The sequence below is a fragment of the Onthophagus taurus genome, chromosome 1 (genome assembly GCF_036711975.1).
Source record: "Onthophagus taurus isolate NC chromosome 1, IU_Otau_3.0, whole genome shotgun sequence".
Taxonomy (NCBI): domain Eukaryota; kingdom Metazoa; phylum Arthropoda; class Insecta; order Coleoptera; family Scarabaeidae; genus Onthophagus; species Onthophagus taurus.
In genome coordinates this window covers 38,187,795-38,202,815 of record NC_091966.1, presented here as the reverse complement: position 1 = coordinate 38,202,815, position 15,021 = coordinate 38,187,795, and the positions used below count along the sequence as shown (strand labels likewise).

At 32.8% G+C, this 15,021-nt stretch overlaps 1 protein-coding gene across 4 annotated transcripts in view; it reads right to left on the bottom strand.

The window, feature by feature from the left end:
• The window catches only part of LOC111428863 (supervillin), a 133,517-nt gene that overhangs the window by 114,224 nt on the left and 4,272 nt on the right, over positions 1-15,021 (bottom strand). The window contains exon 1 of one of the 4 annotated variants that reach the window (XM_023064561.2): positions 13,611-13,681. The exons of 1 other annotated variant lie outside the window; for it this stretch is intronic. In XM_023064561.2, the coding sequence (XP_022920329.2) occupies positions 13,611-13,628 (18 nt within the window). In that variant the 5' untranslated portion in view covers positions 13,629-13,681. Of the gene's footprint in view, positions 1-2,885; positions 3,386-9,639; positions 10,103-13,610; positions 13,682-15,021 lie in introns of those variants that run through there. 2 more of the 4 variants (XM_023064565.2, XM_023064563.2) reach the window with 2 other exon arrangements.

The window sequence follows — 15,021 nt, the reverse complement described above, 5'->3', positions numbered from 1 at the left end:
ACACCTCAAATTGTATGACACTTATTCGTTTATACATTCATTTGCCTTGTGCCACAGCTATTGATATTTGTGTCATTTTAAATAGACCAATCCTTATCGTTCTTTTTTTTTTTGATCAATAAGCTCTTTTCACTCTCAACAGGTAAGATAATGCTGTTTTGAAAGCTTTTTTTATGCTTATCTCTGCTTTAGCACAATTTTCATTTGACTTTCACCTTCCTTTTTCAACTAAGCTTCAAAGCTCTCGTACACCTCTTCTTCCACCATAGTTAGAGCGAAAATCCGGTTGGTGACGGTTTGCGTTATCTTTTCCTACATCATCATCATTTTTTTACAGTAATTAAAATCAGCAAATCCAACATTTAACCCTACTCAAGGTGATCATCCCATAATGACGAGGTGCACGATATAAATCCGACAAAATGCGATCAACTGTATATATTAAAATAGTTTCACAATGAGAAAACTAGAAAAGTTTTATTTCCACAGATCCAAAACGATAATTAAGATAACAATTGTTAATTTAATAATATTTTATAACATCCCATTATTTATTATGTTTACAAGAATATTCTTCAAGCCAAAGTTAACAACTTTTCTTATACAACGTGTAGCAAGAAAAAAGAAGCTCGAATACAATGGATACTATATTTATCACATTTGCGATTATATCACATCTTACCTTTGTAGATTTAAATTAGGAGCCAACTCGTTTAAGCAAACTTGGATCCGTTCATATCGTAGTTCAAACATACACTCAATTATAACGAATTTACCCGTTTTATCCTCTGTAAAATTTCGAATCACATTGTACATACATCAGGGTCATTTTTTACTTTTCTTTTAATCAGTCCGGAGAATGCTTTGGTTCTTCGCGTAAATTATTATTGGACAATAGGTAAATTATGCCGTTTCTATACCTATTGTAGTTATGCAGAATTTTTTCTATTTTCCTCTTTCCGAAGACAATGAGGGAAGCAGTGGATTAGTGAACAACCGGAGCTCTGTACAGCTTAAAAATTTCTCCTCGGGCGGTGAAAAGAAGCCAAATTTAAATGGGATGTATTGAAAAGAGGTGAAAGTCGAAGTTTAAAAGTATAGCTACAAGAATAATCTAGTACAAAACAAATCTCAAATTTGAAACAACAACCTTGGCCAGTCCTAAAAATACGGGAACATCGTTTCAAGCGGGAGATTTATTTTTGTGACATGCCGATGCTTATAAAGATGTTTCGAATACCTTCTTAATTCTATCGGAACAGATTACGTTATCTGAAAGTAAAAAAGACGTTCGGAAGCAAAAACCAAGAAAGTAATTTAGATAATATGGTAAAACGACGCAAACACGTAAATTGGTAAGTATGTACATTTTCTCTTTGATAGTGTGGTGAAACCAAAGTGCGTTTCGTTGAAGCAAAGGAATGTTGATGATGGTTAATAAGAAGAAATATTCGAGAATACTAGTATAGAATTTTGCGGCCATAAATTCTTGTTCATTGAACTTTACGAGATCTTTTCAAACCTGCTACATCAAAAAAACAACCGGTAAGTCGCCAGACATCTAATCTGAAGTAAATACTTCGGGGCCCATTATACCAGACACGTTTATGAGCCACACACGTTGGAGTGTCCATACCACACCTATCTACGAACATTGAAAGCCTCGTACGCGAGGGTAGCCCCTACTTACAGACATAAAAATGTGGACGGCTATAGCTCGGAGTTAAAAAATCTGAATATTTACAACGTGTGCGTGGATATGAATACCAAATTTAGTACAGCCAAGTTGTTGCTTGTCGGAGCAAGGACAAGAACTTGTTGTCTGAGAAAGAGTTTCTTTATCAGCTACAAGACCGCACTGTAATTATCTTATAGATTGGGTTTTAAATTGGAGAGGATATAAAAAGACAACTGGCCACTTTTCACGCCGCAGTAGCAGATTCTTTATAGTAATTGGAGGGTGATTTAATAGGAAGCATGAGATTGTATCAGAATAAGTACTAATAGACTGTCTTAAGGGTTCAATAAAACCAACCCTAAGAAAATACAGAATTTCCGGCATTTAACAACTTAAAGCTCTTAGTTGATTTTATTGAACCGTACTATTTCCGTGCAAATCATTGTAATGTCAACCTATATAAGATGCACAGACATATCTTCGAGTACGCACTACGTGGTTATGTAAAGAAGGTCAGGCACCGCGTGCCGTTTAGTTTTAAAAACGTATGTGGTGTATTGTTGTGTCAATATAATGTGCTATTGTTACCACACTTAAAAATGTAAACCTTGAACGAGAAGAATAATAATAACACTTCTTATTTTTTAGTTACAACTCAAATTAAAATCTTTATTAAATGATATTTGGAGTAGAATGCATAATATACACATGTGACTAAGGTTACTATTTTAATCATATACCTACGCCTTCCACAAGGTACGCGTAAAATTAGATTGCGAACTTTATGCCCGCCAAGCGCGAATAAAATCCCATTAAAACTGCAATGAAAAGCGTGAATTTTAAAACACAATTAGGTTTATGCTTCCTCGTTTAAAGAAAAATAAGAAGAAAAAAGTATGTTAAGATTAATCTGGCGTGTTCTAGTTAAGAGAATAATTTACAATTTCTAATAAAGCCACAATATGTCTTTAGTGTATTTAATTGGTCTTCATGGTTATGCTGCTATTTAGACCGACGTATTTAATTTTGAGCTTATAAACCATAAAGACTTTTTGTGATCATACCTGTTATCGAGAATAAACTAATCAACCAATACCTGAAGGTAATACAAATTTGTAGGAGGAATTTGTCAATATTGGCATAAAGATAACGATATTTATAGTGATAGATAAATTAAATAAATAAAATTTTTTTTTTTTAATCTTACCTTATGCATTTTTAAGATTTCCTATAATATCATAAATACTATTACTATAAACACTTATTCACTACTAAAAACATTTTTTTTGTTTCACTATAAGCAAAATATTTAAAAGTTTCAGTAACGTTCCAAATGTTTACATCTGGTAGGTTAACCACAACTCGTGTGAGGCACTATCGTAAAAGCACACCTGGTTCTTCAGTAGACCGGTACGTTCGAACGTATCCGGTGATCTAAACGACTCGACTTCAGTTAACTGGACGGTGGCATTGCCGTGGTGTTGATCACCCCACCAAACGCACTTTATGGAAGGCGACTTCAGGCGCGTCTTCACTCTCTCTTTCTACATCGTCTGTCATCAATCACAAATGTATGTAGAGAACAAACAGTGAAAGTACCATTACAAATATGTCAGTCACATTAGAATAACATGTTTCACAAATCGCAATGTCACGGTCGCTGGTTATCTTATTTTGTTGACCTTAACTTTTTGACCTCTCTCCAAAATAGCAATAATAAAAACTAAGATAGTTACACCTAAATATATGATCTGGTTTTAATTATAAAGCTAATTGAACGCTCTTGTAGTCGCTTCCAAGGTATAAAAGCGCGACGACTAACATTAAATTATCCTCAATTTGACGTAAAAGCATTTTCTGCTTTTAGCTGTCCTTCCAGTCTAAATTTACATACAAAGCTACTTGCACTAATTATGTGTATGTGTCATTGTACCTTTGCCAAACTCAAGACCACCGCACCCGTTTGAAACGGGCGGTGGACAACAACGTTGGCAAATGTACAAATGCTAACTGTTAGAAGAAAGGGTGAATGTCTCGGAACAATTATAAAATAATACCGAACCCTGGTATTATCGTGTCTCGGCCTGGATTCCCCAGGTTTTGCCAGAACATAAAGTGTATATAAAGTAAGTTTACGTTTAGTTTAAAACTCGGTACCGCCGTCGTTGTAACGTAAACACTTTTGCCCTATTTTCCCAGCAGTCATAAACATAGCGATCCAAAAAAATAAATATCCTATTCCATAAAGAGAAATTATAACACCATAATCATAAGTAAAGTGTGTGGATGAAGAAATTCATTGATACTTTTTATTCTATAAAAAACTAACTACTATATCGACCTAAATTTTTATCTACAATCAAGTCAACTTGTAATAAGAACGGAAGTTGATATTTTTTTCTATTCACACCAACTATAAAATTCGACATGGTGTTGTTTTAATTGTTTCTAAATCGGTAGAAAAAGGATACATATTTCATGTTTCTTAAGCACCCCTTGGAGAGAAAATTTCTCGAATACATCCGGTTCGTCCGGCGCCAGTTTACCTTTTATTGGTATTATATTACAGGTATAAAGCAATTACTATTCCATTAATGTTTTTTGTTCCTTCACTCTTAGAATTTTAAACAAGGTTATAAGTTATCAAAAAACGCAAAATAACATGACACGTGAGTAGTTTCGTAATTAGACTTTGAATCAAATTTAATAAGATTATAAATTAATCTGGTTAAACTAGATTAAAACACGCGGGTCAATCTTGCCCTGATTACTACAATCTTTCTAAATAAAGCACACCCACTAGAAATACGTAATTCGAGGAACTACTTGAGCATGGAAAATAATTACCGGCTGCCAACCAGGTCTAATTTTATATACTAAACTCTTCTCTAAATTTACTAGCTGGGCATGTAGCTGATTAGAAGTGCATGCCACGCTGGCCCGCTTCAATAATAGCCGCCTCAAAGTCAATGAACCGATCAGACAATTGCATTTTATGCCTCTGACGAAAGATTAATAATCAGTAATATGGGCGCATATATCCCGAAGAACGCCCTAGAGATTAATATGTGAAGCAACAATGATGCATATAATAAGGTTATATCGTTGCGTCGTGTCCAATGAAAACAGCACTTTTCTCGTATAGGCGCTTAACAATAGACCGATTTTAAAACTTTTATGTCATGCGGGACAAAATGCGTGTAAAAGAATCCCCAGGCTAAATATAGAACCGAATCATGAATAATAGTACTATAAATTATTCGTTGAAATATTACGTTGCTTCATATTCTAGGAAATTACATAGCCATTGTTATTAGCAAAGTCAAAGTGACCTATAGAAATAATTATAGGTGAACTAAATCCCACAATGAAATAAAGAAATACAATATTAGAAAATTTTAAATTTTGTTGGAAAAGTGAACTCAATTCTACTATACTATAATATTAAGTTATCATTATATTTTGTCTTTGCGAAGCGATAATGACATTTTTGATGAATCACCGCTCAATAATGAATAAATAGACTAAGAAATATTTAAAGAATTTCTTTAACAACTTAAAGAATTGCCTATTTTACTCCGAAATGACTTTTTAATAATGGTTTTGTTGAGCGGACAAAACTTACATTTCTATTCTGTATTTTAATTTCTTGAACAATTAAATAAAAGATAGAAATTCTATTTCTAAGAAGTTATTCTCTATGAACAAAACGTCACTTTAGAATTCAATTTGTCTCTGAAAGTGCTATCTTTCACTTTCTAAACATTTAAGAACAAAATATAGTTGTTGAACAGAATTGTGATGGAAATAACATCAAATCCTCGATACAGTCATACCGTTGTAAACAAAAACCTTATATCTTTTAGACTATCTGTAGCAAATGCCGTTATCCAAGCTGGATATACCCCACAGGATGTTTAATTAAATGTGTATGATTACGACGAACTACGCATGCAACGTTGATACATATTGATGGGGAACTACAATCCTCACTTAAGAGCATGTAATAGTGAAAGACTTTGCAAACAATCAACAATAATAACTTTTGTGTGATGAACAATGATTCCATTGTACAAACTTTTTCCTCGTATATTTGAATTTGAACAACAATTTTGATATTTGAAACAAAGTTTTTTATAATGAAGTAAGTTAATAAATATAGGTGAGGACTGATTACTGAAAGATGACACGCTAAGAAAATAGATATAATACATGATATAAATTATTGCAGGCAGGTGAGATGCAAAATGTAGCGGAAAAAATGAGTAAATATGATAAGGTGTAAGTCAATTCAACAAAGATGTTACACGTTTTTCCATAGTGGAATGGAACAGTAATGATATTATGGTTTTAAGTGAATAACAAAATTTACAAATCGATATGGTTTTCTGCCAATTGATAGAATCTGAAAATTATGTGTTAACAGTAATTTCCACAACAAACATTTATAAATATATATGCTCCAACTGAAAACACCCAAGAGGCAATAGTGGAGCAGATCTTTGAAGAGCTCCAAATTGTTTAGAACGTCATACGAAAGAGGAACTGCATAATTGTTATGAGGGATATTAGTATCTTCTCAAACTCAGCTCGGAAAGGAGGATATATACCCAGATGTGATAAACAAAGTCTCATCGATAAAACTAATGACAATGGTCGACACAATAACCTCAAAATCATCATCACCTGTTTTTCACATAAAAAATCCACAAGGTAACATGAACAATCCCAGGTTCGGATAAATACAGCCAAATCGATCAACTTTTGATGTGAGAACCTACCGAGTTGCCAACTCGCAGAAGCTAACAAGTTTAATTAATATCACGCTAACTAGATCGAAAACAACTGTCAAAATCGAGAAGTTGTAGAAGAGCTAACAGAACTGTTTGAAATAAACTGCGGAGTCCGGTAATTAACCTTGGAATGCGAAATTTGATCAACACTAAAACCTCGAAAGCTATGTGCCTAGGCAGATGATATAATGATCCTAAGTCCCAGCAAAGGAGAACTGAGGGAAAAATTTACTCAACTTACAAAAGAAGCCTTAAAAGTATGGAGTCCGCAAGATTCCGAAGGAGAAACGCATGCAACCTCAGCTTAATATATTTGGTATTCACTAAATGAAATGAATAATGTCACTGAAGATATCGAGGATAATATCTGGAAAAGATGCTGGGCGACGGACGACTGATGAGAATAGACATCACAGGAACAGAGACTTAGAGAAAGACTTAAGAAACGATGATGTGGAGAGCTTAGTGTATGAAAGGAAGTGTACGACATCTGATAGATCGAAATAACAACCTGTTCTGAAACAAACCAAAGTCCACAAAAGAGTGTAGTGCTGGAAGAGAAGAGGAAGAGGTGACAAATAACAATCTTTATAATAATGCCGTATGAACCTTAAAGTTGAAAAGTTGTAAGTGTTAATTTATTAATACATTAAACAAATTTTTGATTAAAACTTGAATCTTCAAGATTCATCTTTTTATAATTAATTTTGATAATTCCATTTAGCTTTTAGCTGAAGATGATGTTGGAACTTCGAAACTGGTACCAATTTATATTTTTCGTAACTTGCGTAAATAAACGTAAGTAAGAAGTTTTAGTGAAATATTTTTTCATTGTTCAATCCCTGAGACACAACTCAGTGATTCTCATTGATTTATAATTGTGAACCAAAATCATTTAAAGCAACATCAAACAAAAGTGATAATTCCGATATTGTAGAAAACATCAAAAGATTTCTCATATGCGCTTAATGAAAAACATTAACATTTTACGAATAACCAGACATAATACATAAACAAGATATGACCAGTTTGTAACAGCCTCAATAAATAGTTTCAACTAGCATATATGTATACCTAAGCAGGATATAACAATTGACGCAAATATAATACTACTTAAGGATTTATTGAGTTGAAAACAATACATTCCCATGAAGTACCCAAGATTTGGCATAATAAGTTAATTTTCACAACAGCGAATATCCAAATTTACCTATTGCTTCACAAGTTTTAATGTGTTGAGTTTTAATAAGTTGACGAAATCTTTAATAAATAAAGAATACTGCCTAACTATTGACGATTTTTAATTCTATTGCATTGATTGATTTACATATATCGTATCATGATGATACTTTCAGGTCTGTGAGATCAACTTGAAGAGGTTTGCTCAGAAGTATAAAAATCCTAAAAAAGGTCGTTCAAGATTTATACACAGAAAACGAAAAGAAATTATGATGAGATGGAAAGACAAGCACAATCTGTACTCTCTCGGTAGAAGTTGGTGGAAATAGAAACGGAATTATAACTTTACAATGGGGTGTATTAATCGAGTCGATACAATTAAGATAAGGTCATGTACGTTACGTTTAAGACATTATGAATTATAAAACTCTGCAAGGAAGATGGAGAAAGAAGAAATTGAAAATTGAAACAACAAAAGAGTGTTTGGTTTCAACATATTTTAAGTTGATTAGAAAATCAAATCGAAAAATAAAACAAATAACCAAAAATATTAAAGAAGCTCTAAAAATATTTAAGTAAGATCTAGGTTGAATCCAAATTACCATCCAAAACTGACATGCAAAACAGTTGTGATATTACAATCAAACAAATTTCCCAATGCAAATTAGCCACAATTTCCCTAATTTATGCTACGTAACCTGACAATTATTACCATGAGTCACGTTATATATCATATTAAACGTATTCAATTGTCCCACAAAAGACGACTCACACGATATGACGTCTTCTAAAGACAATTATAAACCTCAACAACCATCAATAATCTAATACATGTGTTTATTCAAATGGAAAGCAGAACTTGTGCATGACATTGGCGTTGAACTCGAAATCGTTTACCGCTCATAAATTGTTTTGTTTTTCGATTTGGATCGTTGACGATGGTTCATATCTCGTTTTAAGGTCTGCGAAAGGTCAGTCAACAGGAGCTGCCAAAATGTCGTAAAACACGTAAGGTTTATGCATAAATATAACCTACCATAACCGTTTACCTAAACAACAAACGCTAACGGAGGAATTATGATAAGGTAACCTAAATGGGACGCTTCCGGTACTATTTTTATCATGCAAAACTGTTGGCGTCATACAGATTAGTTAAACTGCGTGATATTATTGGTAAACGCGAATTTTGTTCTCAATTTCCGGCCGTTAGTTTCACGTCATCTCGCGAGTTAAAATTAATCTCCGGAGAACGTCACAGGATATCTGGCGCACAAATTAAATTAGTAAAGAGAAAATACAATAATAACATCAATGTGTGACTGTAATTTAAAAAATTCACATACTCACGCTATTAAACTATTAAAGGCGAGTTATTTATCGCTTCCTATTTATAACCAATTTAAAAATGAATTGGCTGTTATCGTGATATCGTTGTAATGAATTGTACGTTAATACGAGCGCATAAAAGAGAAATCAAAAGGAGTGGTAAATGCATTTCATCTCGGAGGCATAAAGGTGTAATTATAATTATAACCTGCTTCCAGGTGTTTCTTTGGAAAGGTTTAAACTTTTATATTCAAACTTGCGGAAAATAACAAGTATAAGATGTAAATAACTGGGGTAGAACATATTTATATAGAATAAATATAAATTTCTATAAGTAAACATAGTAAATTAATATTTATTACATAGTCGCCCTTGACCCAACAATCAATGCCAAGCTAAAGCATGTTACATGTTATTAAAGTTATTATCACATGGAGAACAGTTGTATAACACATTTAACTTTACGAGCAGCGCACTATAAATAAAAAGAATTCAAGTTTTATAGTTTTTCAAGAATAAAAACAAAGTATCAACCGTTATATCATAAAATAATGTTAATTCACGCAACAATAATAAATGTACGCAATATTTGTTGTAATCTCGTTGCGTTATCTGCTTGTTATCAACATGAAAAAGGAGGTTAAAAAAGAAAGGGACACTTACTTTTGTTTACAGCCGCCTTCAATGACTCTTTGTTAAGCAGCGAGATCAAAATACTGAAAAAACTGTAATAACGGTTTTTTTTGTATTTATTTTGAAAACTTTTTTTTGTTGGTGTTGAACCGTTTTGAAAATAACACAAAATACACCACAAGCAAACTACAAATCGACAACGTCCCACCATAAATATATCTTCTCTGTCTGTTTTTCTTTGGTAGGAGCCCGAACTATTTTTGAAAACGGCAAAGACCGAAGTATAGTTGGCGACTGTATGGCGACGCTCGTATGACGGCTGAACCTAACTTTACGTGGAATTGGTAAGTCGCATGCGCTGACCAGCGTATTTCAGGAGCGTTCGTTCGCTTCCATGACTCTTCCATGACAGGCTTGTATTAAGTTACATAGTTATCTATTCCATTAATGCCGGCTTTGAAAAGCTATCAACCTTTGCAATTCGAGGAAGACGCGCTTAACTTCTCCTCCAACCGCATCAGTATCTTTAACGAGAGAGGAAACGACCGCCGCTGTTTTGAATACAATTAACTTTCGCACGTGATGTTTATGAGCAATGGCATTTGCTGACACTTATGCAATAGAAATGCTTCGTTGAAACATTGTGATCTTAAAGCTCGATAACCGTAACGTCTTCGACGTTTAACAAAATACACCTGGCACAAGCCAAACTATCAGCAATTTTTAGACACCGTCTATTTTTAAATGTACTCCTAAAGAGGGTCAGTAAAAAGCAAACGCGTTATTTAAATTTACAACATATAAAGCGATTCAGCGACCCTTCTAAAAAGATTTATTTCTTTTGATGATCGCCCCAACAAACAGTAGACTGTTCACTTAAACGGCTGATATGACACGCATGATCGAGTTGCGAATGAGGTATTTAATGAGCAGCTGTCATCCAGAGAAAACAACCGAGCATTCTTGTCTTTATTAATAACGCAACCCACTCAATGGAAACTAGAAATTGTTTGTTTTTAAAGAAAGTCTAGCAACACATTTAACAATAAAATAAAATTCACAAAATAAAATAAAACCGAAAGGAATTCAGCGTCGTTTAACTGTTGCAGTGGTGGTGGTACATAAAATAGAACATCTGAATTCGAAGGTCGACGTCTCAATAACAGATTATTAAAAAAAGTTTGCGCTCAAGTTTCTATTAAACTTTCGTTCATTTTCAAATAGTATTTTGAAAATAAAAATGGTTTGTTTGCGGCTCGAAAGGAATGGCGAATTAAACTACATAGCTGGACGAATTACATGAAAGTGTCAGCTTTAATTTGATAAAAATATAATTTGTAATATATTATTTGTAGAATTAAACGCGTCTTAAACTTAATTGCATCGATGACACTTCTAAAAGTAAAACTTGTAAAAGTTTAGGTTGGCCGAACTACAACTAAGAAAGTTAACCACGAATATGACACGGTTTGAAAAAAAGATATAGTTTAGAAATTGAAAAGTGTTTACATGGTGTAAAGTGTCGAGGCGATTGTGGTATGGTTTGACGAAAGTGGGAATATCTCATTATTATTATGTTAGTTTTTTAATTTTATTCGAAAACAATTATTGTTATTGCATTGTCTACAGAAAAGCTATGAGGATCTTAGACCAATAATGTGTCAATACTGTCGATGATGCCAAAGAAAATTATCTATAAACAATTATTTGCTTTGCTGGAGTAGGTTGATTTGTTGGACTCAATGGGTATTAAGGGGGACCATAGTGAAGGCATCATCCTAAAAATGGAATACACAACAGTACAGTTTCAAGCTGCCTCTATAAGGTGAAAACCAAAACATATAAAATTATTGTATCCACAGTTTATTGTCCGCCTCGACATGATCTAAAAAGAACAATGTTTAGACTTCATAAATAAACTTTGATGATAACTTTACTGCTAAACATGACCAATGAGGATCTAGGTTAACTACTACTACAAAAAAAGAGCTTTTTCAAGCAAGCAAGGAACTGAAATGTGTCATATGGTAACCCAACGCATTAGCCTACAAAGTAGTACTAAAATCGCACATTTAATTGATTTCTTCATAACCCGAAGTAAATCGGCTAAGTATACCTATGTAGGTGGAAGAAGCTTAGGATATTACCCATTTCAGCAAAGTCATTATACAAAAAGAATTAGAAAAAAGCTTTGGAATAAAATTTAAAGAGAATACAAATTTGTCAATGCTTCTAAGAAATGCTATATAATGCCAGATAATGAAGTGTGAACAATCTGCATGGGCTACGATTCAAAGGTGATTCTGCTCATTGTGTAATCTCTAAGATAATTTCCACCGCTGGAATACTCATACTTTAACAGTTGCAGTGATTCCAGCCTGAAAGAAGTCACCTTATAATTTCATTCCAATGATATGCAAAGAGTTCAAAGCTCTTTCGAAACAAAGTTTGCTTCTTAACAGATATTCGAACTCAGAAACACCAAATTAAATGCCCAAAAAGTTATTTGATGAATTCACTTTGAAATTAAAAAAGCAAAAGATGAATAATTAAAGGAGGTAGTTAACATATTAAATTAGATTAGAAATAATGTAAAAACTTTCTGTTCTTGCTAAAATAATATTTACGAGTCATCATCAGGCCAATAGTCAAGGTTGAACACCTTCAATTGCGTTAGAATAGAGTTGGATGTGGTGTTAATCACTATTGTGCTTGCCTTGATTCTAAGTATGTATATCTCAACTTCTTTCGTAACCTGATCATGCAAATAACACCAGGTGCCGAAAACACCAACACAACCAGTACCATAACGGTAATCGTCTTACCCTGAAAGATTATTATTCGCCCAGTGTAAAGAAACAGGCCAACTTGTCCTCGTAAGTCCACAAAAGACTTGAACCTGGACCTTTTCACCTAATAATTACATCGTAGATAACACTTCTAACACCTCTAAACCAGAATAAGTAGGACTTTCTCTTTGCGTCCTGTATAAACCTAAGGTTCGTTTCTTTTTTAGGCATTGGTTGGTCTTTCCAGAAACAATTTCCCTCTGGCGATGAAGCACTCTATCATGCCAGATTATGCAGTTTATGTATAAGATTAATATTTGTGCAAAACAAGGCAAAGTGAAGCCTTGCATATATTGTAAAACCTAGTTTTTGAATCGTTTATGGACCGATATTTGAAAAAGGTACCTCCCCGCCATCCATGTAAAAATATATGTTAGTGTGCGTCTACTAGTGGCGCAGATTATTATCGACCATTCTATCATATGAAAGTTAGCTTAAGTAAGTCTTATGTTTCACAAGGTTTCTTGAGGCCGTCTTTTTGATGCTAAAGATGCACTATTGAAAAAAAATTTAATAAAATGGAAACAGCCCAGTCTTGGAAAATCAGATGTCCTATTCTCTATTCAAGGTATCTTGGAGATGTAAAATTTTATTAAGTTCTGATTTGTTTCATTCCAAATAGTAATGTTTAGTTACCTTTTTGTGTAAAACTTCAATTGTTACACAGAAAATTGTTAATTCTGACTATTTCTTGAATTTTTTAGTACTCAGTATGGGCGTTGAACCAAAGATATCATTCAAGTATTAAGACCCAATTCTCCCCACAAAATGTATTATAAGACCACAAGAATAACATAATAATATCTATATACAATAATAATATGTATGAAATTCAAAATGTATTAAATATTGATGCGATTATTATTAAATCGAATAATAGTTTAGAAATTTCTAATTACACTGTGTATATGCAACCAACAATGCATGTGAGTCAATAATGTTGCCTACAAAACAATTAATTTTTTAAAAACAGAACAATTTAAATCCATTTAAAGAGTCTCATTAATAACAAATTGTGATTTAACGAGTTATAAATAAACAAATATTATCACCACAAAGGTTTTCCATTAATTCACCTTAATAAGCAAAAGAAACAATTACCGCTAAATAATATTATCTTAAATTATTACGAAAAGTAAAAGCGTTACTTACCTTGAGGCAGCACCACATGACTTCATCAGCTTCTCTTCTCGATGTAATCCCGTCCGTTTGAAAGTACAAATAACACTACCATACCACGTGGTATCCCATTGGTATTTACCAAATCGGGACCGTTGACGCCGAAGAGGTGAAAAATCGCGCGCGGAAAAAAAGTTCATTTTCGGTTCAGTTAACATTCGTTTAGAACGGAAACTAACGAAGCGCAAATCACAAAAATCCACAAAAGAAATCTTTCATTAAACTTTTAAAAGAAATTTTAAAAAATGAGATAAAATAAGTTAAAAATAAAAGAAAATAAATATAAATTTTTTTGATTTAAAAAATAAAAAGTTTATCTCATCTGTTTTATATTTAATTTATTATCTATTAGAATGATTACACCCTTGACCTTCAACCAGATTTGTTATCGTTGTGGGTGTGGTGGTACTTGAAACAATCCGATATAAGTGTCGTAAATATTCTATCGATTGCGATATTAAAAATCGAACACGTTTTGTTTAATAGATAGTGTCAGAGTAATAATGATAATTACTGTTAATCAATTCAGAACTTTTCCACGCAATCTTTCTGTAATGGCATACATTATATATTAACTACGACGTAAAATCAATCGTAGTTCGGTTCACTGATCAACTAAAAATTAATTATAGTTTTGCAATTTCCTTCTAAAAATTATCTAAAGTTGGATATAATTGTTGACAAACTCAGAAATTTCGAATTATAAAAAAAATTATCGCAACACGCGCCAAGTATAGCGAATATATACCCAAAATATTAGTGCGTGAAAACCTTGATATAATTTATTGTCCTTAATAGCGTAATATCCTCTCACAAAAAAAAAGAAAAGTTCTATACTTTTAGCACCTAATAAAAATCACGATATCGCAACCTAAATGACCGTGAATTATAACTTGTATAGAAAATAATAACAAAAAGGAGGTATGTCGGCCGGAAGTTCCAGACGAGCCTTGAAAAATTGAGATACAGCCTCACTAACCGCGAAAGTAGGAAATCCCAAAATCCGTTATAATTAATAGGAGTTATGATATATTTTCTTTTTTAAATCAAATTCATTAATTAAATCTTTAACTGGTAATACTTCAATGAATTATTTATAGGGTTCACCGGTAGCAATTACATTTTGTGACGTTTTAAGGAAATTATTTCTACGTCAAATAACTATGTTTTTTTTTAAGTACCGGTAAATTAACGTCTATGAATGGGATTTCCAAGTTTCTAGAGAATATATAATATATAGACAGAATGTTTTTGACGCATGATTATAATACTTAACACAACACTTAAAATTGATACGTTTCTAAGATTAAAAAAATATATTTTCAAGTAGAATCGATTAACCGGGGATTCACCAAAAAGTATATTTAATTATTACTGTTTTAGT